The 27,527-nt window shown below is 38.1% G+C and overlaps 1 protein-coding gene across 1 annotated transcript in view; it reads right to left on the bottom strand.

Moving 5' to 3' along the window:
* Nucleotides 1–27,527, bottom strand: part of GYS2 (glycogen synthase 2) — a 730,647-nt gene that overhangs the window by 510,371 nt on the left and 192,749 nt on the right. The window contains exon 2 of the mRNA XM_044087805.1: nucleotides 24,603–24,784. Within this exon, the coding sequence (XP_043943740.1) occupies nucleotides 24,603–24,784 (182 nt within the window). The remainder of the gene's footprint in view (nucleotides 1–24,602; nucleotides 24,785–27,527) is intronic.

Genomic DNA, 27,527 nt, shown 5'->3' with positions numbered 1-27,527 from the left:
TTCTGTTCTACATTAATGTTCGAAAAACAGCAAATCTTTTTGATTTGCTGTTTTTCAAACTGACTGCCGACGTTTTCACTTTCGTGATTTTTGAGTCTATCATATCAGCGCTCGAACCACTGTGATTCCAGTTTATGAAGGTAAACCAAACCCACATCTAGATTTCTTGTAGCAATTAGTTCCTGAGGTTTGATTTCTTATGCAGCTCATGATTTCCATCATACCGTCTGCTTCAGTGTTTAGCATTTGGTGTAGAAGTGACGGAGCTTTTGAGAAGAAAAAAAAGGAAGTGAAAACAAGATTCCATTTACACACGTCGCGATTAGCATTTGCAACTGCTTGTAGTAGTTTGAGTTACCAGTAGTGCTTTGAGGCAGGGAGTGAGTCAGATATTACATCAGATAGTTGAAAGTTCAATGCAGCAACATTTCCTCTTGAACTTGAAGGGGTTTTCTGGGAAATGGAACACCGAAATGCTAACTGGAGACTAGGCCCAAGAAAAAAACAGCAAAGCAAGCTATACCAAATCGGACAACTAACGCACAAAGCAGCCATATCTCACAGCAAGTCAGTAGTCGGCTCAGCAATGATCAGAATGAGTTATTTAGGAGAGATTAACCTTAAACAGATGGAAAAAAGTGGATTTCGCCTCATGTGATTCTACAGATTGGTTTCTTTTTTTATCATAAAAGAAACCAAAGTACCAGGATATTTCATTTGGAACCGGTTCTTGTTTTCAAATAACCACAGAATTTGCTGAGTTGACGTTTGTTTAATTTCAGCAGGCGGATCCTGTATTATGTTGATTCTGTGGCCTCTCCAAGTGAAGTTCTTTTTAGATTTGAATGCAGCAAGTATTAGCTGGACATGTGCTAAATTTAATAGTCTAACATACATTTGTCTCTGAGTTTGTTGTTTGGGCACATCTGATAGATCTGGGAGCTCTTTCTATTACGTTATTGATGAGATCTTTATCATTAAAGTACTTGTTTCTTTGATTATTGAATTTAGCTGAGCATTTTCAAAGGTTTCAGGGATACCTCTAAAGATAAGATAGTTGCATCGGCTTCTGGCTTCAAAATCTAACATTTTTGTAGATCTTTAATAGTGTTATCACTAGTTTGTAACCTCTGCTTGATCTCATTTATTTTAATTTCATTGTCCAGAGCTTTTGCTTCATTCTGTTCAAGTCTATGCATAATTTAATCAAAGTTAGATCCAAGAGGTTAGGCTTGTGGGAGAATCCTTGAATTTGTTTGTAGAGGTTGCAGTGCTATTTTAAGATAATCAATTGTCAAAGACTGTTCCTGTTTTGATCGGAGGGCATTTTTTGTAGTCTCTTGTTGTGGCTTACTGATTTTTTTTTTGTCTCTTAGAAGAGGTGTCTTTTTCGGGAGTAGTTATCAAAGAATTTAGCTTTAGTAGTTGCAGTTGCCATTTGGTCTGTATGATTTTCCATTTCAAAACCAGTTGCAAAAGCTTATTAGTAGTAAAGATAGATCTGTGAAATTTCCAAGTCACTTAGATATTTCTTTTTATTATGGTCCTTATTTAGGCCTCAGTGTCTGGATGGGTTCACAACATGCAGTTCAGGGTTCAGAATCCGGTAAGTATCTTTAAGTATTTTTAAGTCCAGTAATGAGTTATCTGTATTCTTTCAGTTCTTGACAGTTTTGAATGTTCCCTTTTAAGGATGTGCCGGCAAAGAATCAGATAGTGTCTTGAAAGTAAAGAGCTGCACAGGTAGTGTGCTTACAGGCTGTCCACCATTTTGGAATGGTGTACAGTGATAATTACTATACGAACTTGTAGCTGGCCAACTTAAGTGCATATGCAAAACAGGCGACATTTAAAAAGTGCTGGTATCCATCATTTGAAGCAAGAATGCTTTTAGCTACAACCAACATATTATTGGTTGCCAAGTGTCCAGTAACTGACCTCAAAATGCCAGAGTGGTCTGGTAGCAGTTTGGCACCACGGAACAGAGAGGGATGCTGGCAGAAGTTTATTAGCACCTCCTGGAAACTGTATACAGCAGAAACTGTATGAGATACAATTACAGTTGGTAAGGTACCACTGCAAAACACCGAGCAGAGAGTTAGTGGACTCTAGGCAAGCTGGTGGTCATAAATCTGCTCTCCAGTTATACACTGAGAAGTATCTGAATTTGGCAGGTTAGTCATGGACCAAGGCAGTGCATATTTGCCATACACTAGGTCATACCATACATGTACAGGACAAATGCACAGTTTTGATGTACCTTGTGGGGCAGGGGATCACTTTCTGCTCCTCATCCTACTTCAGGCAGGAAACCCTCAACGTCACTAGATTCTCATCCGCCCGTTATTTCCTCCAGATGCAAGAGCTCATTGCTCAGTTCCCATCATTCAGTGACCTACCCAGATACCTTACAGTACATGCATATATGCCATGGGTCAGACATGCATCTGATCATCTTTCCCTATCTCAAAATTTGTGGTCTGCAATGTTAATCAAGGTAACACTTCAGAAAACCTTACTGCTTTCATATGGGAATTATGGAACATTCTGAGCAACCATGCACTACAGCATAGTGAGAGACTACCTCGGTAAACAAGCATAATGTGTCTGCAGCTACTCGCTTAGTATGAGCTGTTCTAATACACCAACTTCACTGTATGGATGCCATGTGCACTACATGCTCAATTTCTGTATTTTGTAAAGTGTCAAATACATATTTTAAAAGGCTTCAATAAGGATTCGCCAACTATAAAGCTTAATGTAGGTAAAATGTAGGTAAAATTGTGTTTAAGCAGTTTTGTTTCTTTAACTTTGAACTTGCACATGATTTTACCAAGCTTGGAGACACTTTGGTACCACTGTATCCACACAAGACAGACAATACAAGCATTAAACAGAATACCCTGAATAAATGTTAAACATTGATGCATTTGAAACCACAGTCCCAGACAGTTGCTGTCAGTATTTTCTATGCTTGTCTACTTTAAGTAAAACTAGAACAAAGAAAGTGCGCTGCACTTGTGTGTAAAAAAAAAATTCCCCCTTCTGCTCTTGTCCCCTTTCAGACCATCAGCCCTCAACCTCACTGGATTCTCTTCAGTCCATTCTTTCCTCCAAACACATTTTTATTACTGCTTTGCATACCTATGAATAGTGTATATTTATATTTTAATAAAAGAGTTGCAAGTAAACAGCTGTGCATTATTGCAGAACTAAAAACATTAGTCAGTTTGTGCTAGGTTACTGATTTCAGAAGACCAGTCCCCTTAACCCCATACAAGGGAGCTGAGCCCTTCCTTCTCCCCATCACATGCCAGCACTGAAGCTGTACAATTGAGTGGCAAAGAAATGCTTTGTTCCACTAAAAATGTATCCTTGTCACCTGAGGTTAAACAATCTCCAAGGGGGGGGGGGGGATGGGGGCTTCTTGCAAAGGAAAGGGGGGAAATTTGGTCTCTGAACAAAAAGCCTAGGAAGTCTTATGTTTTGAGCCTTATGTAAAGCATACCAACATTGTGTAGTGAGCGAGATATTTTAACCTATTCAGCACTACATTTGGGTTTTATTTGCTTGCCATCAGTCCAAGCCTCAGTCACATTTAGCACACTTCAAGCCTCAGTCACATTATTTAGCACAGTCCAAGCCTTACAGTTGTCATTCCGGTATTTGGATCTACTTTTAGTCTGAACAATGCAGACAAAACCACACACTTTGCATAATGTGGGATGTATCACAGTCCTAAACACTAAATATCCCATCCTGCCAACTGATTTTTAAAACTCGCTCACCTATCCTCAAGTAATATCGTACCTACAATACTACCATAGCTAGGGCAGAATCTATTCAGAGATAATTCAAATACCTACCTTATGTTAACTTTTCTGTACTTCAAAGCAATATTTAAAGTTGATCACTTGCTCAGAGTTAACACCTTATTACCTCTTAATGATGCTTCTTACCTTAAGGAACAGAGAAAGAAAGATCAAAGAATCTTCAAGCAAGTAGCACAAATGCAGACACACGCACATAAACACACTGGTCTTTGCTTCTGGAACCGCCTGTGCACACCAGGATCACTGAACTTCCAAAAACCGGTCTGGGGTACCAGTTATATAATGTATTCAGCACTACCTTTTATAGTACCTATCAGAGAACATGTTAAAAAAAACACTCTAAACCAAACTAACCTAATGTAGTAACAGTGAGAATGGTAAAGATTTGTGTACAGACCATCTTAAGAGCTCAGCTTCCAAAGCTTCAATCACTTCCCTTTTGTAGCACAACCTTAATATCCACACCTCCAACCTTAATATCCACACCTCCAACCTTAATATCCACACCTCCCTATTTAAATTTCTTTGACCACCGACTAACTCTGCTTTTGAGAGGTCACTCTTTCTTCAATGTGGTTTGTACATTAAGGTTAACTTACCACTCACTCTTCCCATATCCAAATAAGCTCATCAGTCTCCCATTGCTTGGTTTTATTCCATCCCAGATACATACTGACACTCACTTTTTTTCCTCCCATCCATTCCACACAGTCTAAATCCAGGTTAATGTACACCTCTATCTCAGATGATTAATTTGTTAGGATAGTCATCTCTATATGAAAGAGAAACAAGAATGTGAAATTATCCAATTCAACTTTATGTACATAGTACTGCTCAGAACCTACTTCTGGTCACTTTGCTTCCAGATCCTGTGTTTTTTTTTAAATTTTCCACATTCCCTGTAGGTGGTCACAGGCACAAGTGTGCCAGATTAGTTATCCCCATCTATATTTAAGCATACATATAATGTTCTTCTTGTAGTGCAATTTCTAGACATCCTTTAAATATATCCTGATTTGTTCTCTTACAAGCCTTCCTTCCATTTGGGTTCCCCTCTCGAGTGCTAGGACCACCTCGTGCCCTTGAACATTTTTAAATGTAAGCTTATGCAGACTACGCTGTAGTGGGCAATGTTCATCTCAGTTTAGATGAAACAGTCAAGGGCCCTGGCAGACTATGGCAGAGCTACATTTCTGAATAACTAGATAGAATGGCAATACTCTTTTGTAAGGGCTTATACAGTAGGACAAGTTAAACAGTTTTGTTCCATCAAGTCAGAAGCTTCAGAAATCCTGATGCAACCAATGCCTCAAGAGCAAAAGATTTAGGCAACGTGAGGAAGCAAGCATAATGAGGTGTCATTTCAGCCATCAACATGCTCCAAATTGTAGCAGGAGCGTAAGAATGGGGGGGGGGGGACGGTAGATAGTCTTACCATGCATTCAGAAGCCTTACTTGAGTGAAATTAAATAGTCATCAAGCAGAATCAATGAAATCGGTGTCCGATTTCCTTTAAGGGACTACAGAATGAGATTCATCATGCCTCAGGTGATCAAGGCAAGATGACAGACTGGATACAGAACTTAATCCATTTGTAGTTTTGAAAGCAGATTTAAAATAGTTGAAAATGGGACTTCAGGAAGATGAGAACACTGCTCAAATTGTTTAACAGCAGTCAAGCTATTCCATGATCCTGGACACGAGCTGGGAAAAGGATGGATATTTTGTTGTTCAAACCCTTGATCTGAGGGAGCTCTACCTACTAGCATGGATCCTACACAATTTTCACAAAAATTCCCAATACTGCTCTCTCCCATTCACATTCATCATGCTTTTTGAAATAAAGAATTTTCACAGCATTCCACTACCGCAAAAGGATGTGGCAAGGATAAAGTTACACAATCACTTACTCGCATTTACTTATCGATTGCTTTCTAGCCTGACCATGGTTTACCGTCAACTGACTTATTGCCTTCAATGCCTTCCATTTCTTTTGGTCACTGTTGAGTGAGAGAGCCACTGTTCACTACCCATTGGTAGCTCACTGCACGCATACAATAAATCTCTGGTTAAAAAAAGCCCAATTAAGTGTCCTTTCAACATCATCTCTGTAAACCCAGCCTTTCACAGACCCATCTTATGATCTTGTGGACCTACATTTATATTTCTTACTCATGGTCATATTGCCAGCATCAAATTCCAATTCATTTAATTCCTAGCCTTGTTTAGTTTTTCTACCCCATCAAAAATCCTTCTTGCCCTTCATATTTTTTTCAGCATTAGTGCAACTCTTACCCACAGCCTCCAGTTCGAGTGGAGACCTAGCCACTGCTGGGCAGAGCAAGAAAGGGGAATTTTCTTTCTGTACTCTAACCTTCCTATTACAAATGTACACCTCCATTAGTCCTAGCTCAATCCTTTTGCTTTGTTTTCAGTTATCTGAAGTGTTTGGTTACCACAAAGACTGGGTCCCCTTCTCGTAGACATTTTAAGAGCTTTGTCTGACAAACCCGTATTTAAAATCCTTGCCTCTTATTCACCTGCAACACCTTGTAGTGCTGAGCTTTAGCTGCGCTCTAATCATGTCACTTTCCTCTAGATCCCCCTTCATAAGGTTTTGACAGTCACTCATTGGGCTCCTCATCTTGGAATCTGCAAACAGGTTGTCCCGATTCTTAGTCTCATATTTTGTTGTTCCTTTTCTTAGTCATTTCAGATATGCATAGAAGAGCAATAGGTTTAGTACGGATGCCTGTGATAACACTAGTCAACTCTTCCCGATAAAGTAATCTCTACAATACTTCTGTACACTCTTCCAGCTACATTACCCAAGACACTGGTATACGGTCTCCCAACCCGGAAATTTACAAAGGTTCTTATGCTAGACCATAATGAACTTGCAGAAATCCAGGCAGACATTTAATGAGATACCATATCAATTAAATAGTTATCAGAGTAAATAGCAATATTTTGTGCCACAGTGGGGGAAAAGGGAGGAGGAACTGGAAGGCTGAATTTACTCAAAGTAAAAATGGCAGACCTTCACATTAACAGATTCATGCAATGCTACCATTCATTAGATTCTAGGTATTAATTTATAAGGCACAAAGCAGTATTATTTTTGTAATACTTTATAAAACTAATACCTCAGTAATCATTCAAGCTACAAAGCAGCATTTTGCTCACCCATCTCGGAGCAGTCATACAAATTCAAGCAGCTCTCTGTTGCTTAGTTGAAGTAAAGGCATCTGGAAATTATGATAATATAAATATGAACGTTTAATCTCTCTAGCTGCAGACAGGTGTTAAAGTATGCATTTTGTGGTACTGCCCCATCAAGCAAGCTTAAATGGCTTGTATGTAGCATAGTTTTGCAGTAATTAGTGAAATATGAATGACTGTTATATAACCTTGAGGCATCACAGTGTATCCCAGATAAACATCCATCCAATTGACTCGAGAGTATGAGCTCAACAAATGTCCTACGCTTGGGCAAGAAAAAGAGGAGTCAACACTATCAGAAAAGTACTCCAAATTAAGAGATACAAATTGCCATTAAAGGGACAATTTTAAGATTAAAAGTGCTGCATACGACTTTAAGAGTGTGAGTTACATCAGCTCATACTAAACGGTCTGCTGGTTGATTCCTCACAACTTATGTTGCTGACTAGTTACGTAGATAACCACCACATGACTCTACAGCCAGCTATAACTATATAAAATGACATTCAACGACTACCTATGTAGATAATGTCAGAATGCCTTGAACACCTGACTAGTACTGCACCAAATTTTCTGTCTGGAACAATTCTAAGAGCCATTTTTTAAGTGCATTTCCCAAAATGTTTCCTGCTTCACTCAGATTTCCTATTAAAATTGTCAGTCTTAACTGACATACTGAGTGATATGAAATGCGACCATTAACGCGCATGATTCTCTTCATAATGCATCTTAGAAGTGCACAGAACAGTCTTACATAAAAGTGAAAAAGTGAGCTATCTTAAAATTGCACATTCTTTTTTGCAATCACTATAAATATTGTAGCTGCAACTATAACCTGCATCCAGGAAAAGTGTGAAGCAAACCTTGAAGGAATTATGTACTAATCTGCATTCATGTTTTTGATAAACGTTACCATAAAACCATACAAACTGGAGGAGTAAAAAGTTAAGCTTCCCAAATTAACTGAGGAATAGGAAAGCTCAAGTCAAAACGCTGCACTTTCATTTCCAGTGTCACATTTTTGTGGCAATTACTAAAATGCATATTAAAAAGGTATTCAGGAATGCTAGATCAGCCACCTACTCAGTAGTTTTAAAACCATACGCTTAAAAGGAATGCGCAGAGAACAGTTTTAAAGCAAAATTGCAAACAAAAAAAAAAAGTTACACAAGATTAGTGAACTATGCACTAACTGAACCTTTGGGGTTGCAGGGTTGCTCACGTGGATTTCCTATAGTCACAATTAAAATGCATTTTCTGGCAGCACTTAACTGTGTATTCCCATTGTTTAAGGGTTGAGAGAAAAAGCTCTTGCTTATGTTTGTATAGTTGGTAAGAAAATTATTACAAATAGAAACTCATCGAGAAAGGTCAATCTTCACAACATACTTTATTTACAAAAAACAAAAGCATTAACCAGTTCACAGAACAGGTTTAAAAAGGTTAAACAGAGTAACTGAATATCCTAGTAGTACTTGGAAATTGGAAGAGACAGTTTGAAATGCAGATTAATAATGTATCCAATGTCTAGGCTATAGATTCTACCAAACTAATTTAATGTAGAAAATGAAACAGTTTAAGTGTCCAACTTGATTTACAAGAGGTTTATGTTGAGTAACTAAGAAGCATGGATAAAGTTAAACAGAGGGAAGTCATGAGAGGCATAGCTAGTTATGCAGAAGCAAACTAAAGATTATCTTATAAAGTGAGGTCAATATTTCGCTGACCAGGAGAAACCCAATCAAAGATGACGGAAAGGGTTAAAATCCATGCTGTGGAAGGAAAGGATAACCTGGCTGGGATATGAATTTGTATCAATTAACTTCATAAATAAAAACTGCATCTCAATATATGCAATCACAGATTTTAGATTTATGAAGGCCTGGACATTTAAGAGTGTCTGTTTGAACAGAATCAAATTGTACAGCAAAGTCAGAAGCTCAAATAGATAAAAAAAAAATTCAGGGTGCAAGCCACATGCATCCTCCATGGGGAGGGGGTGACTACTAACCATACTGGACAGCCACTACAATCCCAGATCATGCATTCTGGGATAAAAGGGATATAGACTAAATCCCTTACAGTTTTGAAGCACTAAACCACAGTACAACTATATGACTAATGTGGGCAACTTTTCAATTGAGTCCTGTAACGTGCACAAGTCCATAACCTCTTAAGTTTGTGTAACAGCACCTTATCAAATAAACTGCAAGGTGCTTCTGAATAAATGAAAAACTAAAATGCTTTGGTTTTACAAAACAGCAAGAGATACATTTGGTGCTGCAGTACTAGATGTGTTGCCAAACCAAAGAATCCTTATCCAATGTAAGGCAGTCAAGGCTATCCCAGTGGAATATTTCACCTAGGAAATAAATATTCTGCATGAGGAATACTACTTGGGCAGGCTTCCAAAGAGGCACAATCTGTTGCTTAGCTTTTTTCATCCCCTTGACAGTCGTACAACACTGAATAATAACAGAAATTTACATCATATGCCATATGTTCTCTCAAATTAAAATTTGAAGTCACAAAATCTTTACAAGTTAAGAGCAAACGCATCCAGAAGTCTTCAAACTCCCAATGCATCATTTTCTACCATGATATAAAATTTAGGTTAAAAAGATAGATTTATAATTAAAATCATTACTCAGTAGTATTTAATTTCCTTGAAAAATAAGATTCTTTATTTGGTCATCACAAGATCATAGCACTTAAGGTTGGTTTAGTACAAAAATAGCAGTAAAATTGTGTGAGATACCCCCTTAAAATTTAATAGTTACACAACTATAAAACTGTACATTTCATATTTGCTCATCTCATTTTTAAATCTCCAATATCTATTGTCATGGATATATATCCTACCCAAAATATAAGGTGTGTGGAAAAAACTTTACAAAAACGTCTTCTAAAAAGTCTTACAAAAACAGTGAAGTGGTCCAGGATGGTAGCTTTAGAGGCCACTATATTAAAAGCATTGGGAAAACTCCTTAATTACACATCTCCAAAATTAAACTAACAGATTTACAATAAACTAAACTATTACATAAAGAATTGATGCGAGGTACTAGGCCACAAAAAAAAAAAAAAAAGTTTGAGAAATTTTTTTTAATCTGAAGGAATTGTAAATACAGTATTCTGAATGCCCAGCCAGGCCACATCCCCCCATTTTTTTTAAATTGTGCTCTTTCCATTATAACAAATTACTCCAACCTCTCAAAAATCGAACATTTTACAGATCCTAGAAATTCACGTTATGGATACATATTGTAAAAACCCAATATTTTAGACAGGTGTATAAATTCATATTTAAAATATCTATACTCCGTATGGGAGCGCATAGAAGATTTCATATTTTAACAATTTTAAAACTGGATTAGCTATTTTTTACATAGACAAATTTCCAAAACAGTATTGTACAAACAACTCAATCCATTCAATGACAGCTACGCTTTTAAAACCAAGACAAAATTATGTTTTAATGTTCAAACCCTGCACCTTCAGACTACCAAGTAATAACATGGTTTAATACGAAATTTGTTAGCTTGGACAGCATAAAAACATTGATCTGATTTTTAGTAGCAGATCATAAAAACATTGATCTGATTTTTAGTAGCAGATTATGCTTCCCCAAAACCTAACATTTTTTGTTAAATGTTTCATAATACCCTCAAAATTTATAATTTCACTCCCTATTTTAGCTCTTAACAGGACAAATTATATTTAACTTAAAGTATGGAAACTATGATCATGAAATTGAAGTATAGACATAATTATTCTTAATCCTTCTGTAGACACCCCCATTGTCTTTTGGGAATTTTACAGAACCCAACTGCATTTCTATTCCATATCATATTAACACACCAAGTATAAATGCCTCTCAATTGAGGAAGTTGTGGTTTAGCCAACTGTCTTGCTCAGCTGTCTCAGCAAAAGTATTGCTGTAACAGGTTAGCAGCACATCTTAAAAGCATTCTATCAGTCTAGGACAGCTTTCTTCCAAGCAAACCAGCATCAAAGATTTGATCCCAGTAAGGAGAAAAGAATCCCCAAGATAGGTAAGCCAAGACTGCGACTGTTTAACATCACCCACCCTCACCAGCTAATGCAACCCACAGTCAACAGATTTGCATTCTCTTTCCAATATTGGAAAGAGTAGATTTTAATATTAGAGTTTACAAGATATTGTTGATCGATGGCCGATAGCCACCTTGCCACCCCTCATAGGAAACCTTCTGCCTGCAGGAGCTGGAAACAAGTCAGGGCTGTGATGCCAAGCCAATCAAGGTATGAATTAGTCAGGAAGGATATCACTGTTTTACATGTGATGGGATAAAGTCCAGAGATGTGGAGTAGCATCTCTGCCCCTTTAGTGCATTTTTACAGGATAGAGATATTCCATTTTTTTCAGGAAAACACTACCACATCAGAGATCTGTATTGCGAGTATTAGAAAGGAACTGGATTTTTATGGACTTTGGCATTTTAGGCCAACAAAAGATGCATCTCTTATTTATTAGCTATAAAAAGCTGTCACCTTGTTTTCAGTGTTTTATGTCTAGAATGTTTTTCTTTTCAATATATAAAGCTGAAGAAAATAAATTGCCAGTAACAATGGGAAACAGATAATCATGGGTCCAATTTCATCATTCGAAACAAGACTGATGCTTTAGAAAACTAAATATGTCAGTGTCTATGGTTTATTTGTTGAGAGAGATTTAAATCTTTTATTGGAGTATTGACAAAAGCTATTTGTTTGGTGGAGGTGGACTGATTGGGGCAGAGTCCTCAGCACAAAATGATAGGTAAAAATCACCAAGCAGAAGTACTTGAGACTATCGAGTTTTAACCCTGTTTTGGTAAAGGATCTTTAGTCCAGTGAAGCTCTTCTGGAAGCTATCTGCCCTAGTCTCCCAATACAACATTACACTAAATATTCTTGGTGTTAAGTATTTTACATCAATTGTCCTGTAGCCTAACTTTTTAGATTTTAGGCGTGTATCAAAGAAATAGGCTCCTTAAGAATATAGCACTCTGATGTTAGACGCAACAAATTAAATACAAAAAGAAAGCTTAACTTGCTGTCACACTGCTTATCTTTGTGTCACATGATGCTTCAAATCGCAAGGTATGCTTTACCTTATTATTTTGACTTCATACCCATAAAATGCAAAAATGTACTCTGCTACAACAAACTAATGGATACTGGTCTGTAGAAAAACACACTGGACAACAGCTACAAAAGGACTAAAGTACCAGTTTATACAAAGAAAAGATGTAAATTAAGGAGTGTAATCAAATACCCACTTCATGTGTTGGTAAAATCACTGAAACTTGCTGGGAAAATGCATTTTATCCAGTGGCGGATCCAGAATGGATATAGATGGGGGAGCTATTGTTAGCTGAACACAAACTCTACTTGTTAATCAGTTCTGCACATCCTAGGTTAAAGGAAAATGCAGCCCCTCCTTTTCTCTTGCTTTATACTCTACCTCAACTACAATATTTTTAGCTCTAACAATCATTCCCTCACCAACACTTCTTAGCATTTCTAAGCACTAATCACAATTTAATTGTAAAATGAACTTGACTAGAGTTTGATCAGATAGTTGTGGGGTTTGATTTTGTAGTGTGGTGTGTGGTAGCCCTGCTCTCTGGGAAATGGCATCCAGAGGATTACTGTGAACTCCAGGGTATGTGTGGAGAAGAGCTGTAACTTGTCAATGCACAGAAAGATCCCTTAAGGACATCCAAGACTTTCAGCTACATGGCTTCTGAATACCTGCGACATTAAGTATTTATGGATACATTCAGGCCAGTACAGCAAAACAGCAAAACCCCACCAGCTGTGGACATACACATTTCAGCCTTCTTATTGTTGAAGTCAGCACATTTGTAGCTCCTTTTTGGGTCTATCATCTTTAACTAAACTTACCAGATAAGAATAGATAGTATTATAAAGTATAAGGAATTAAAAATAACAGATTTTTAATCTAGGATGTGCTGCAGTAGAGAAATGAAACAGTGATTTTCATATTTTCATACTTCTGTTCATATTTTCATAGCCAAGGGCCCCACGTTAGAGTATGGTGTGATGTGCCTTTGTGGGAGACAAGGAAATTCATAGCCTATCACTGTTAGTAATTATGAAAATAAACCACAAAATACAGTATAGCGGTGGGGGGCGAACTAAGCTCAACACTGCATACTCAGGGTAGTCAGAACTACTCGCGTCACGATAAAAATCCAGTAACTTATTCACAAGGTTAAGCACTTTCATCCTATAAATCTAAGGACTTCTTCAGAACAAACCCCCATTGTAGTTCTTGCCCTTTTTGCCAGTATCCTCATTGTGTCCTTATCCTGATGAATCAGTTTCATTTTCTGTGCGTTATTTCTCACCTTCCGTTATATATTTCTTATCCAACTTTTATCCCAAATCTTTTTCCACAATGCTATGATGTGGTAGTTCCTTCTGACTACTAAGTTCACAGGGTTGAATTATGAAAATAAATATTTCCATATATACTTTATTTCAAAACAAGTAACTCACAAACTGTTGCATGACATCAGGAGGAACAATAGATTTTGTTAAGCTACTTAAGTTGCACATCGAGAGATTTCCATTATTTTCATTGCCAATTATACAGTTAAGCATATATTTTCATATTGATGCAACTATCTCAAACAAGCACAGAGCAATTTCTGGTTATGTGAAAGCTTGTGTCTGGTTACAAAATGTTCTAACATATGTCCAAGTTATTCAATTTCCAAGAAATGAGAATTTAGAAATTCCACTGAGTGACCTCTCAAACCTCTTGTCTCAGAGGCAGATGGGATATATGCAAATGACCTTTATGAACATCAGGTGTTTCAGCGAATCGCCGATTCTGAATGCCCATGACTTATTTTTTTTAGTGGTTTCAAGGGACAATTTCAGACCAATAAATCCAAACACCACTAGCTGTGGATATGCATATTTCAGCCTTATGACCTCATCAGCACAGCACAAGCAGCAGAGTGTTTTAATAAGCATAAGGGTCATCTGCATATATCCCATGTGCCTCTGACAAGAGGTTTGAGAGGTCACTCCGTGGAAGTTCTAGCTTGGCTGGAATTTTCATTTAGTTTTTACAGATTGTTTTTTTCTTCTCTCTAAGAAATGAAAATTTGTGAAAGTTTAGCAAAATGGAGAATTTGGGGTTTGTATACGTAATACATAATTTATGGAAAGGTTAAGAATGCACCATCACTGCAAAGAATACTTGAGATAACATCATTTGTGCAGTTACTTTTATTGCTCTCCACAATATTTTTCACTAAAAGGTCAGGAATGCAAGCTGTGTGTAAGCTGCTAGAGGTGTCTCACTCCACACCTCATAGGTGTTAATTAGCAGCAATTATAATATATAAAAGGAAAAGAACTTGTGCCACAAATTATGCTCATAAATTTCATAATTTAATTACGAGTTAATTACTTACTGAAGGAGAGGTTATAGATGAAAGGTCTTCCCCTTAGCCCAATTTGCTCACTGTTAAGACGATTTACCATCAAGCACTCTGAACATAGATTAATTTCTATTTTGTAGAAGCATGACAGTGGCATCTCCTGAAACATGGTCAGAGTCTGACAAGGATATGACCTTCCACTTCAACTATCTTCACCGCGCTTAGAGTTACAGAAAAGAAACAGCAAATGTTCTACTGGTGAACACAATACTGCTTTGCAGCTGTAGAACTTCATAGGTATGTACTAGGCTATCAGCCCTGGGGGCCTATATAAGCCTAGCTAAAAAGGTTCCCTGGATTTCGCCACCCAAGAAAATTATTTTCCTGTGCCCCTGTCCAGCAGTGCCACAGAAGTGATCCCCTCTATTTCCCATCCAGTCGTCAAGATTTTTCTTAAAGAGGGCCAATGAGGAGCTTTGTTTGACATGAATGGGTAGTTTGTTAGAGTATGGGAAGTCTCTGGGACAGGAATCTATCCCTCCAGCATGTTCTGTTTATTGTGGTGACATGGTTTAGGTCCCTGGAGCGTGTTTCGGAGAGATTGGGATTTCTAAGTGTAGCATGTCCAACAGCTCTGGATTTGAGGTTTCAGTCTAGTTTACAGAAAAAGCAGTTACCACCATCACCTCTTCAGTCCTCTGGTCTGATGTTTGAAGGAGGTCTGAAATTTAATTTAGTGACTTTCAGTCTTCAGTGAAGTGCCACAAAACCACACTAATAGGAAGAGACCAAAAGTATAATCTGGGCAACCGACAGGTATGTCCCTTGAGAGAAAAATGGTGTGATCCTTATGACAAAAAAATGAATCTGCATAGTTTAAATTACAAGACAAAATTGAGTGGTTCTGTTCCCTGATGGAAAAGCTTTGAATTAAGGAATAAAAATCACACAGATAAAAATCCTGCTTGGGTGAATGTTGCACTCGTGTGGAGGGGAGTACAGGCTTGAAGCTCACTTGTTTGGGTAGCTGTGCTGGACAAAGACAATGGGGGACAAATGCCTAAATAGGGACATTTTATATATCGCTGTTATAAACTTAGAAAGTTGCTAGAACAGGATTTGTGTTACCATACATTCTGAAGGATACGATGTCTGAAACTCAAATGCAGGCATTTTTTATTGACTTTAGTCCACAGATTTTCCAGAAACCCACAAATTTTACAAGTATCAAAGATGGGACAAAAATACAAACATCCTGGGAAGATCTGGACAGTTGAGAGGAATGGGTTTGTGCTACTGCATGGTCATCACAAGTACAGTGTGCCAGTTGTCAAAGGTAGGGGGATACCATTTTCACAGTCTTGGACTGCAAAAATAAGGAAAGACATGGTAAGGAGTGAAGTGGGGAAAATATACTATAACTTTTGGCAGCAAGTTTGGTGCTTTTTTCTTTTCTGTAAGCAAACACAGCTTGTGAACACATTTGAACTGCAAGGATCAAGTCATTTTGATAACCTTGCAAAATAACTTGATCCTCACAGTTTAACTTACAAGCATGGTTAAACGGTTGAAGAAAAACAGCATATGTACTGCCAAAAGTAGTACCGTTGATATATTATCGAATACAATGGGGGAAAGCTTCGGCTCCCATAGCACCCCCGGCAAAGCCGCCATTGTAATCATATCTGTGAAATTACTACCACTGTAGGCAGCAGCTACAATAAAGGTCTCTTGAAACCTGTCATATTTATAACTTTACTCAACATGCAAAAGCATTAAAGTTCCTAAATGGCATTATACCAAAAACATAAATATACAAACCCCACCTATTAAAATAAACTCACTCATGGTAAACAAGCTGGATTGCCAATTTTTTCATTGTGTGAAAATTTATGGACAACATGAAGTCTATGCAGTATTTTATACAAGATAAACTGTATGCATGAAATGAAACTCAAAGCTCCATAAAAGCAACACAACTGATGGGGCTCGACTGCAATAGGATGACCGTGGTTTTACAGTGAGATCACCAATAGAGTATACTGCACTGTACATTTTGCTTTGTTTATACAACCAAGTTCCATTTGGCAAAAAAAAAAAAGTTACAAATTGGAGGCATTTTGCTTTGAAACTGTCATGCTGGTTAAACACTGCAGAACTGCACACATTAGAAGGTCTCATTATCTTATAGGTTCATAGGCAAGTGCTATCACAGTTGCTCTTGAAGGCCATTTTAATACTAGCCAAGTTCTCTTTTTGTGCTCATATTAACCTGTCTCATTTGGTTAGAGATTGGGCTTACTCATCCCATGGTTGATTAGACATCATCAAAAATGAGAATATCCATGCACAGGTCCCCTCAAATTATCTATGGTGCAATCCCAGGTAAAGCATTTAGGGGCTGCCTCAGTCAGTACAGAGGTCAGTCCTGGAACAAATTTTCTGTTTCCTATCCAGGAGATGGAAATTTAGCTTGAATACGGACAGGGATCAACTTTATTTTATGTGGATAGGGAGTTTGCCACTGGGCAGCAGTATCCTCAGTCAGATACAACTGACCCTTTAAGCTGCTCTGTTGAAGTTGAAGAGGTTTAGCTCTCTGGACTGCTGACATGCAGCAAACACATCAGTACTGGGTCTAAGGATGCCTTGAATGCCAGACAGATATTTCAAATCAAGTCAAATGGCATCGGAGCCAGTCAACGTAGGATGCAATTATCGTTTGTCTCTTTGGGCATTCCAGTTGTTACAGGTGTCTGGAGAGATGCATGAAAATGGAGGTGGTATACTCAATGACTGGCCTGAGCACCGAGTAAAGAGGCAATTATGTCACTAGACCTAAACAATCCCCTTTTTATAAGCTGTGCAATACTGAAGTTTATTACAGCAATGGTCAAATGTTAGGTCACTGATCACATTAAGTCCCCAAATCAACACAAGTGGGTCACCCCCTTGGGGATGCATTTTCATTGTGGTAGTTCCCAGGGTATAGAATTTCCGAAAGTATACAATAAATGTAATGTTTGTATTTGGTTTCGGTTCTTTATTTGGGACAAACCTTCCTGCAGAATGCCCAAGTTATTTGGGGATTCAGTGACTGCTACTACCTTATATTCTTCTGAAAACTTGGTCACCCAGAGCCCCTTGGCACTGGGTTTCAGAAAAGTAGATGCCAAACAGGAGAGGTCCCAGCACAGAAGCCTTTGGGATTCCACTGGTGACCATCCCTTTGTGAAGGCAACTTCTATTTTGATTTCATGTGCCCTGTTAGCCAACTGGCAATCCAGTCTGAAAGGAATGCAATGACAAAAGAATTTGTCCTTGTATACAGTTTCACCTCCCCCATTTACAGTATCAATTTCCTGTACTTCTGAGTGCTGGAGAGTAAACACCGTATCAGTTTGCCACAGATGACTTCAGACTGCCCATGCTATGAATAGAGTACTGTGCAGTGATCAACTTAAATAGGGAGGATTTAAATTATGAGCTCCCATTCAAATGCATTGCATTTAGAAAATGCAGTGCTCAAATATCAGTACAAAACAAGCATGTACTGCTGCTAGTGTGTGCGTTTCCACAGGAAAAAGTTAATTAGAATGTGTTATCCTAAGATTTATAAGCATTTAGGCTTTCATGGCATTCTGTAGGTACACGTAGTAGATTTACAATTCAGACCAAGGAAACTTGACAACTAGATTTACTCACTCAGTATTTCAAATAAAACGCCACAAAGCATCAAATAATCAAGACAGGATGTTCAGCTTCCAGCACTTGCCCATTATCTGCTATGCTAATCAGGTTATACTTTCACACATACATCTGCTGTGTTAACCAGGTCATACTTCCATTCCTAAATAAGCATTTAGATGTTCAGTGAATGGATTCTGAAAATTTGAATTTCACATCATTCTAGGATGAATGTTCCAGGCTCCCATTTTTATAATGATGGTACAGAATGCATTCTTTTAATCTTCAAAACTTTCCTACTTCCAGAGGACAAAATGCTTCCTCTCTCTATGCGATAGTGCCCTAAAAAAATCAAGGTTTTTTGGTAAGATGTATACAGAAGTGACAAAACCTTAAGAATTCAGGATGGCTAGAGAAGGGAAAAGATGAGCATGTTATTTTTAAAACAAAAATCAACTGCTCCTTGGCTGCCTGCTTTAGTTCTTGGCTGGGTTACCTTCACGGAGTTTGGATGTATTCTCCCAAATCCAAATAGGTTTTCCCCAGATTCTTCCTACATACTGAAGCTATGCAGCTAGGTGGATTGGTGATGTTCCAAACTGCCTTTACATGTGTACCCTGCAAGGGACTGGAATCGCACACAGGACAGTCCCTACCTTACACTCCTTTTCAAGGATAGACTCCAGCTCCCTATAAATCTGAACAGGTTAAAGAATGCTTAAAAACAGAGTGACGTTACTAATTACCTGCAGAGGCATGCATGCAGTATTTATTCATTTGATAACCAGATGTAATATTTTGCTATTAAATGTAGCAATGTGTTCAGTACTTTAAAGTCTAGAAATGTAATATTTAAATGTTCATCGTACTACCTCATTCAAACAGGTCTATATTAGTTTGTTGAAATGCGACTGCAGTAAACACCTAAACACAGACTGCACTTCAGCGAAAATATTTGTTGAATTTACCAAGGGCAAAGTAGCTGGCCAACTACTCAACTCTCCCCTTTTTTCCACTATAGTGCAATCTCGGAGATGGTATATATAGGTAGGGGGTGCAGCCCTCCACATTGGGGGGGTGTGGGAGGTGAAGTCCCCACTTAGGTGGGTTAAATTTACTTAGATGTTGGTCCGTTGTGATAAATTCAGTGAACCGCTGAAATATTTACTGAAGCGTGGTTGACGTTTAGGTGTTTGCTGAAATCACATTTTGGCGATCCAATATACACCCAAACTCTGCTTTGGAATGAGTTGATTTAGCCATAGCAAACTGTAGAACTTGCTAAAGCTTCTTTGGCCCACTTCACTATTAATATGAGTAACCCACTTTTGGGCTTCAATTGGGATTCTGCAGTTTGACATAGGTTTATCATCATAAATCCTGAATGATGACCGAGCATCTCAAAAACTAGCCATGACTGGATCACAGAAATGCATTAAGAGTTCGAGAAAGGATTAGAGTACAACTGAATGGGAACAGCAGCTACCATTTGCAGCTTAAAGTCTTGAGTGATGAAGTGCAATAGGGGCTGTAGTGGTTATAAATTCAGAACTCTTTCAAACACAGCTGTCATTAAAATTGCATTAACTATCATTTTCCTGCGTGCAAAGTGCTATCCTCCCCTTAAACAGGGTTTCATCCTTCGTGTACCACTCCTTGGGCAGCATTTTCTGTACCACTTATTTCTATGTATTACAAGGCACACAGGAAGTTTGAAGAGAGAGGACCTATCTTTGTCTTCTACACATCAGGATACCAAACCTAACCTCAATTATGGGCATGACAAAGAGCCACACAAGGTGTTTACAAACGATTCGTACATGGAATTATTTTGCACAGACATCATGAACTCTGAAGACTACGTATTCTGGATGGGTTAAATGCAGTAATGCAGGGTCACAGAAAGGACAAGCCTTTGTTATCCCTGTGAAGTATAAATGGATTAAAAAAAATAATCAAAATATCCCGTGCCAGCTAAGGCTGCTCATAATACTGTCAAGCAGCATTTTCTACAATAGGTGGAACATTTAAGGAATAACTGTAATGTTTGAGCATGTCTGCCTCAAGCAGTATTTGAGAGTTCAACTTATTTAGCAAAGGAGAAACAAAAAATAAAATCAGCCAGGAAACTGACACCAGCACCATGGATCAAGAAAGACTGGTCATTTGATGACTATTTGACAGCAACAGCTAAAAGCACGTGCAATGCACATGTACCTGCGACATCAAATATCCATCTTTCTATCCACAACCCCTTTTCCCATTTTTGCACACGGGGTCGAACAGTAACTATCTAGAGTCAAGGCTCAACACCACTGGGTGGGTAGCCCTGCTGCGGTTCTGCCATACTACACACTAGCAAGGAGAGACTCCTATGGCCAATTCAGTGTCTCCAATCTACCTACTGCCAGTCTTTGGAATGTGGTTGAAAACCACAACACCTGGAAGAAATCCATGCAAACACTGGGAGGACATGCAGCCTCCACACAGAATGCACCCCACCCTAGAATCAAACCAGAGTACCTCTTGCTGTGAGACATCAATGCTATCCACTGATCCACTCTGCCACCTACCATTTTTACAGTTATTTATGCAGTATCCATAGGAGGATAATAATTCTGGTTCAATATCAAGCAGCTGGAACACCAAGGTCATCTTAAAAATAAGAAAGCTTAACTTCTGTAAGCAGATTTGAGGGAGTCAAAGAAATTTGTTATTGCTGTACATTCTTTGCAAGATGTTAAGCTTAAATTTGGTTTGTATTCCTGGAATCTACAACATTGCTTCTACATTTAATTTGTCTGTTGGTGGTGAAATGTTGTTACAAAAATGAACTTACAATTTAAAGGAGTGATTAATTTACTGTCCCCATCCCATCTGTGTCGGGTATCCTTTATTATCCTGAACTGCGAAGTACAAGTAGTCATTACACTGCACATTGCCTACAATGAACCATTTTACCATCACATAGCAGACTACTGCAGTAAAACACAACAGTTTTTAATTTTTTTTCCAGGGGACTTGCACACCCCCTCAGTGTACACCACCATCTACAAATATGCCATTTCTGAAAACGTATTCACTGGAAGAGAGAAGCGCACCTTTTTCCAGAGTCTACTCTGCAAGATGTTCAGTAGATCACTGCTGCAATAGCCCAACACAAGGATAAGATAACTGGCCAGCTTCTAAAGCTTTAAGACACCTTCCACTTGGTTGCAAGTACTAAACAGCCACTAGAAAGTCAGAGGTAAAGTGTCAACCCATAAGAATTTTCTTGAAGTGTGCTCTTGCCCCCAGAAAGTCTGGATAATGTTAATCAGACTGATCTGACCCTGCAGTAATTTCATTCTGTAAACCATCTTTCAAACATTTTTCATCTAACCCCATTACAAATGGCAAGAAAAAAAGCAGCCTTTTGGGATGAAATTTTATATCCCCCCCCCCCTTTAACATTCAGAATAGAAATAGGAGCCAGACAATTCACTAAATTCCTGTTGGCTTCCACTGACATGAGAAATTTCTGACCTCCCTTCTTCAGAAGATAAAGTCTCTTGGAATCGACACAATTTGACATTTGATTACGGAGAAAGTCCGACCAAGTATTAGACCATTTTCAGAGGCCTGGGGAGAAAGGCTCCAAATTCCTACAAAACATTTTAAACAATAAATTTCATAATCTTAAAAAAAAAAAAAAATGCGCGGTTTAAATAAATTAGATATAAAACACTGGTTAAGAATAGATACAAATCTGCATCATTTAATATTTAGAGAAATTAAAGGCTAGTCTACAATACAAACAGAACTTGCAATATGAAGTGAGGGAAAAACAGACTTGTGGTATATTTAGACAGCTGAGGTAACTAAATACACCCCAAAAATATTTTTGTGACCCCAACATCTTTTGCAGAACAGCTGCTTCTGGGTAAGTGATTAAAAGATCTCTAGCTATGTTCCCAAAATCCACCTGAGAATTTAAAAGCATAGTTCCTGAAAGCATTCTCCATGCACAGATCAAGATATGGTGTTTGGCCCTTCCTCTGTGGAGGTCCTTAAAAGATTTGAAAACTTAATTCAGGGGGTATCCATACTTTTTCAACTCTACGTGCCAAAATACAATAGAAATTTCCTTCCAGTTCAGGTTCTTTTTATACCAAGCAGAATAAACAATCCAAGCAAGGAACAGCACACACCTTCAAAAAGCAACTGAAGGAAAGATATTCCCAGAACAATGGAAAACGTAAAAATGCAGGCAGATGCATTTGTAAGCATGCAGCCCATGTTTTCCCCTTCCAAAAATCTAGGTCACCATTCCCCTATATGGTGCCAGATTACCGATATTTGATTCCCAAGAATTATTCAAAATGGTTATAACTAGCATTGGTACTCCTCATTGGTACTCCTCATTGGTCTTTTCAAGGGATTCCTCTACATCTGTCCAAATTAAACCTCCCCATTTACTCCAATCCTACATTAAATGCCATCTTAGGTTTATAGAACCAGTTTCCCCCAGATTAAATAGGAAAAGGGTTCTTGTATTCAAGAACTTTCATTCTTTGGCACCAGAAACAAGATCTGCATTTTCTAAACCTTATCAAAATCCAAAAATTAAAAATTCTAGTGTTACTTCTTATTCCACCTCAGTTTTCTATTAACTCTGGATTTAAAGATGCTCAAATGCCACATCTGAAACATTTCAGACATGCAAGGTTGCTGTATCTGGTTTACATTTTCAATTTTCTTTACCCTTTGGGTTGTCAGTGAGTTCACAAAGTACCTGGCTCCGGTGACAGCCCACTGTAGGTGGCCACGTATTCACGTTTCCCCACATTCAGACCGTCTTTGGCACATTCCTTCACAGGTTGCCAAGGTTCTCTGGCTTGTTGGAGGGAAGGGGGGGCTTTCAGTCTGAGATTTCAAGTAAGAGAAATCTCTCAGGTCTCAAAGCACAGCGTTCCAGGAATGCCTCTTGGGTACATACTCCAATAATGGCTTTTCTCCCTCAGGAAAAAGTGGAATGATAAAAGGAATGGATTATGACACTTTTCACCAAGACACCAACAGCTGCCTGGGAATCTCAGGATTCTAGGTTTCATGGCCTTTAAAGTTCAGAATTCCTTTGGCCAGACTTCATACGAGGAAAATTCATTGGTTCACCAAACCAGTTTGAGAGATGAATTCTGCTGATATTGGGTCTAAAATCCCAGTGATTGTGTTTGTAAGTTATGCTAGTGGGTAAATCTGCCTCAACCAGTCTCCCTTTTCCCTACCAGGCTCACATTGGGCAATAACCACAGATTCTTTAGTCTTTGCTTATGGAGTTATAATCCAAGTGAAAGTTCAGGGTTTATGGAACAAACAGTACGAATGAAAGCAAATACATGTCAAATAAATGATTGCTTTAAAATGCTCTCCAATCTGTGAACCATCTTTGTATTTCAGGCCCTCTACTAGTAACCAGGCAGCACCACAGTCGCATGGTAGACAGGGGGAACCAAATCCTACCCGCTTTTGCAGACTAGCAACACCACAGAATGCATGAATCTTGGACGGTCTATCAGAGCACAATGTTAGAGAGGGCAAGATGAGAAGAACCAAGACAAACCTCCCACAAATGAAAGTTACACCCAAATGTCACGGAATTGAGCCAACTGTGTGGAATATATCAAGCAGATCAGTTTGCCTTCATTCACAGAACATTAAAGAAATTGTTATAGTACTCTTTGCATAAAAGGTGCTAGACACACACCTTTTCATTCTTATGGACAGGGATCTTCCCATCTGCCTTTCCAACCTTTCCCAAGATAACTAGAGCTCTTCTAAAGAGTCAGAAGGGCTTTTAAGATGATACAAGTTAACTCCCTTTTGGTCCAAGCAACAGTGGATCTCCAACTGGTCAAGGGGCAATTACAAACTTACTCATAAGATGGACATACCCACACAAGACATGGATTTGTCTGATATACCCCAGCCTTCAATTTCTGCATATCACTGCCACTAAGTGGACACGATATAGTGGCTGCCAAAGAACAAACCAGGATCCTATTAAGGCCCTGATTCTTCTAATTCTACATTTATCCTCTGGCTTTCAGGATTCTCATTATCCTTGCACCCAAAGATGACTTTTCAGTACAGGTTACATACATTAATACAAAGGCATCTGTTATGATGGAGAGACTACAGAATGTGTACAGCCCAAGATTTTTATTTTGCAACATTTGAGTGTTACCCAGTTCATTAACATTAGTTTTAACATTAAGTTTTTTGAATTTAAACTTAATAGTTCTTTGACAGATTACAATGTGGCATCCATTTAAAATAGGCCAAAATATAAAGCAACTTTCATTATAATGGTCAAAACTGATGTTTGTTGGGTTTGCACAGAGGATGGGTTAAAAAAAAAAAAACTGTTCATTACCTGACAACCTTTGTGTGACAATGTCTCCATGGCTTTTTTAACTGCAGGGTTTGGAGAATCAAGTATTTCCACTTGTGTCTTTGTATTGTGCTCATAGTAAGGCCCGAGCATGAAGTAATTTTCACCCCAGTCGTCTGTTGTGACCTTTGCCTTGGTTTGAAGCACAGTATAGATACCGCCAACTGCAAGCAGATGCAAAATAAGGCAAACGTTAATACATCAAGTTACTGTAGAAGAAATTAGCCATCTGATGAAAGTAAGCACTTACACAAACCTCCTGCGCACACAATGGCCAAAACCTAAATACCATTAAAACTACATCCACAACTACATCCACAATAACTACAGTCAGAAAATTTCCTGGAATGCCATGTTTCCAAATTTTCACAGGCAGAGTTTAATTTAAAAATGTGATTTTACAACCTCCAGCAACTCCAATACTGGCAAGTGACCATCATGTCCAAATATCCACAATACTTCACTGCACTATGTAAAACAGCCGGAATCTTCCATGACAAAGGGGAAGAAAAAAAAAAAAAAAAAAAAGATAGTCAACACAGTAGTCTTCCAATCATGAAACTCCAAATTATGTGACTATAACATGTAAATAAAAATGTTTTTGTAAAATAAAGCTTCATTAGGAAAATGGGTAATGCACGCTATTGCAAAAAGTACATTAGGAAGCAAAGGTATAGAAAAGCATAGGGTGCCTAGTATATCATCAAAACAGTTAATTCAACAGCATTTTAAACTGCATTTCAAACATGCCATTCAAATGGTTCTTGGAGATCAGATTATGGTAGGGAGTGAGAAATTTGCTCTTTCCTCACTGCAGTGGGGCCTCAGAGCTGGTATATATAATTAGCAGAAGGTGTGGAGGTTTGATGAATGGCATTTCTGATGAAATGCCTTTCGTTGTGACAGACAATAATATAAAAATACAGACCCGAAAGCAAGCGATGAGGAAAAGTGTACAAAAGTTCACATCAAACTCCTTCCTCCTCATTCCACAATCCGGAAGGGAGCAATACCCGAACTATGAACTTCAATGAGTGTTGAAGTTTAGACTAGTTACTAGCTCTCATGTACTTTCCTGAGCAATTATGAATTCAGGGGAACAGGATTTTACAAACTGCTATTTAGCTATAATCAGCCATTCCAAATACCCGTTACAATACTTAAAGAACATTCTCAAGGGTAATGTGACTTGGCATGCTTTCATCCCGATTAAAGCCCTTTTATGAAAGCAACCTTATGGAAATTAGCAGTTAGCAAACACTGATAAAATGAATAATTCTTAAGCATCAAGCTGAGCTGCTCTGTTTTTACTAACAGCCTAGAGAAAAAGGTGCAGGCAGCTTAAATTTGGAAATGCAACAAAATCAGTTGTATACATGCAGAAGAGTTACATAAAATACACATTTCTTCATGAAATAAGAATGTTTGTACGTTTAATTATATAAAATGAATTGCTTGCTTAATGTCAAATTATTCAACTGCTATTTTTATGACAAGTTTGTGAATTATCAGATTAAGGGAATATGTACTGAAATTGTGAGAATCATACTTTCACAAATACTGATGGGCAAGATTACACTAGACTCCATCAGAGATTGATTGATTGAGGGAACCAGTGATTTTAACTTTAGCCTGTAGATGTACAGTGTTGAGCTCATTTAGGTGTGGAAGGTGTTTACTCATTACCCAGGACATCAACACACACTTACTGCATACTCAAGGCAAATCACTCGCATGTTATTTTTCATCAGCAGTGCAGGTTGAGAGACCATGTCCAAACCATCACATACCAATTACTGGAATTATCCCTCCTGTTCTTCATATTACTATGTGGCATTTTAAAAATGGTGCCCAGACTGTGGCACACCCATCTACAATAATCTGCATCACTCAGTGCAACACTTCCTTCCAAACCTTTACAATAGCCCTCAACAGAAAACATAGGCGTTTCACAAGACCAACCACAGTGACTTAGACCAATTCCTCTGACGATTTTTTGTACGTTTCCATTTTGAAGCTGGATATGAAGCAATATCGGATTCATATAGAACTAATGTGTTTATGCCATTCAGAATTTTACCACTTGGAGGCGGGGATTGTAATACTGTGCATCACACAGATTCGACTACTAGGCATTTTAAAGTTATTTCACAGCCAAGTATTCTGGACCACTTGAGACAGTTAACAGGGACAATTACAAATGACAAAATGTAAAAAATATAAGTAGAAGTAGCAATCTGCCACCTTAGAGTACATAGTCCTTATCACAGATAAGAAGCAGGCATTGCAAGATCTGAAAAAATGTGGAATAAAGCTAAACAGTCAAATGCATACAGGAGGAACAGAATTTTACCTTAGGAGAAGGTGGAATCCTTGATCTGCCTCTCAGCTGTCCCTATTTCGGAGAATATGACCATTTTCAGGCCTGATTTACGTCACCACCTGATGTTCCTATTTTTGGAGGTATGTCCGCATTTTCAGGCTTTATTTAAACCCTACAAAATTTTCTGAATCCCCCTCAGACATGATGTTTGAAGCATCCTAGTTCACAAGAAAACACACTACATGACCAACCTAACAGCAGCACCAATAATATATACAGAGATGCACATCTTTCATCTCCCTTTTCTCAGAAGCAAACAAATGCCCTTTTATGGCAGAATTTTGCAATACTGTTCATTTAAGTTATTTTATGCAGTATCTAATAAGCATGCTTAGATCTTTCCAATCAATTCTTTTGCACACACTTACTGTGTAGTATTTCCATATTCCTACTGGAAGTGGGAAGAGTTGTGTGCTATTTGGTATTAAATTTTTTTATAAATTGCAAATCCAAAACATTTTTGGCTCAATGTGCCTATTTAAGGGCTTTGTATCAGTTTTTATATAGCGTCTGTAGGTTCTCAG

Source organism: Protopterus annectens, chromosome 11.part0 (genome assembly GCF_019279795.1).
Source record: "Protopterus annectens isolate FY-2018-M chromosome 11.part0, PAN1.0, whole genome shotgun sequence".
Classification (NCBI taxonomy): Eukaryota; Metazoa; Chordata; order Ceratodontiformes; family Protopteridae; genus Protopterus; species Protopterus annectens.
Note: the sequence above shows the minus strand (reverse complement) of the source record. Positions and strands in the feature narration are given on the sequence as shown.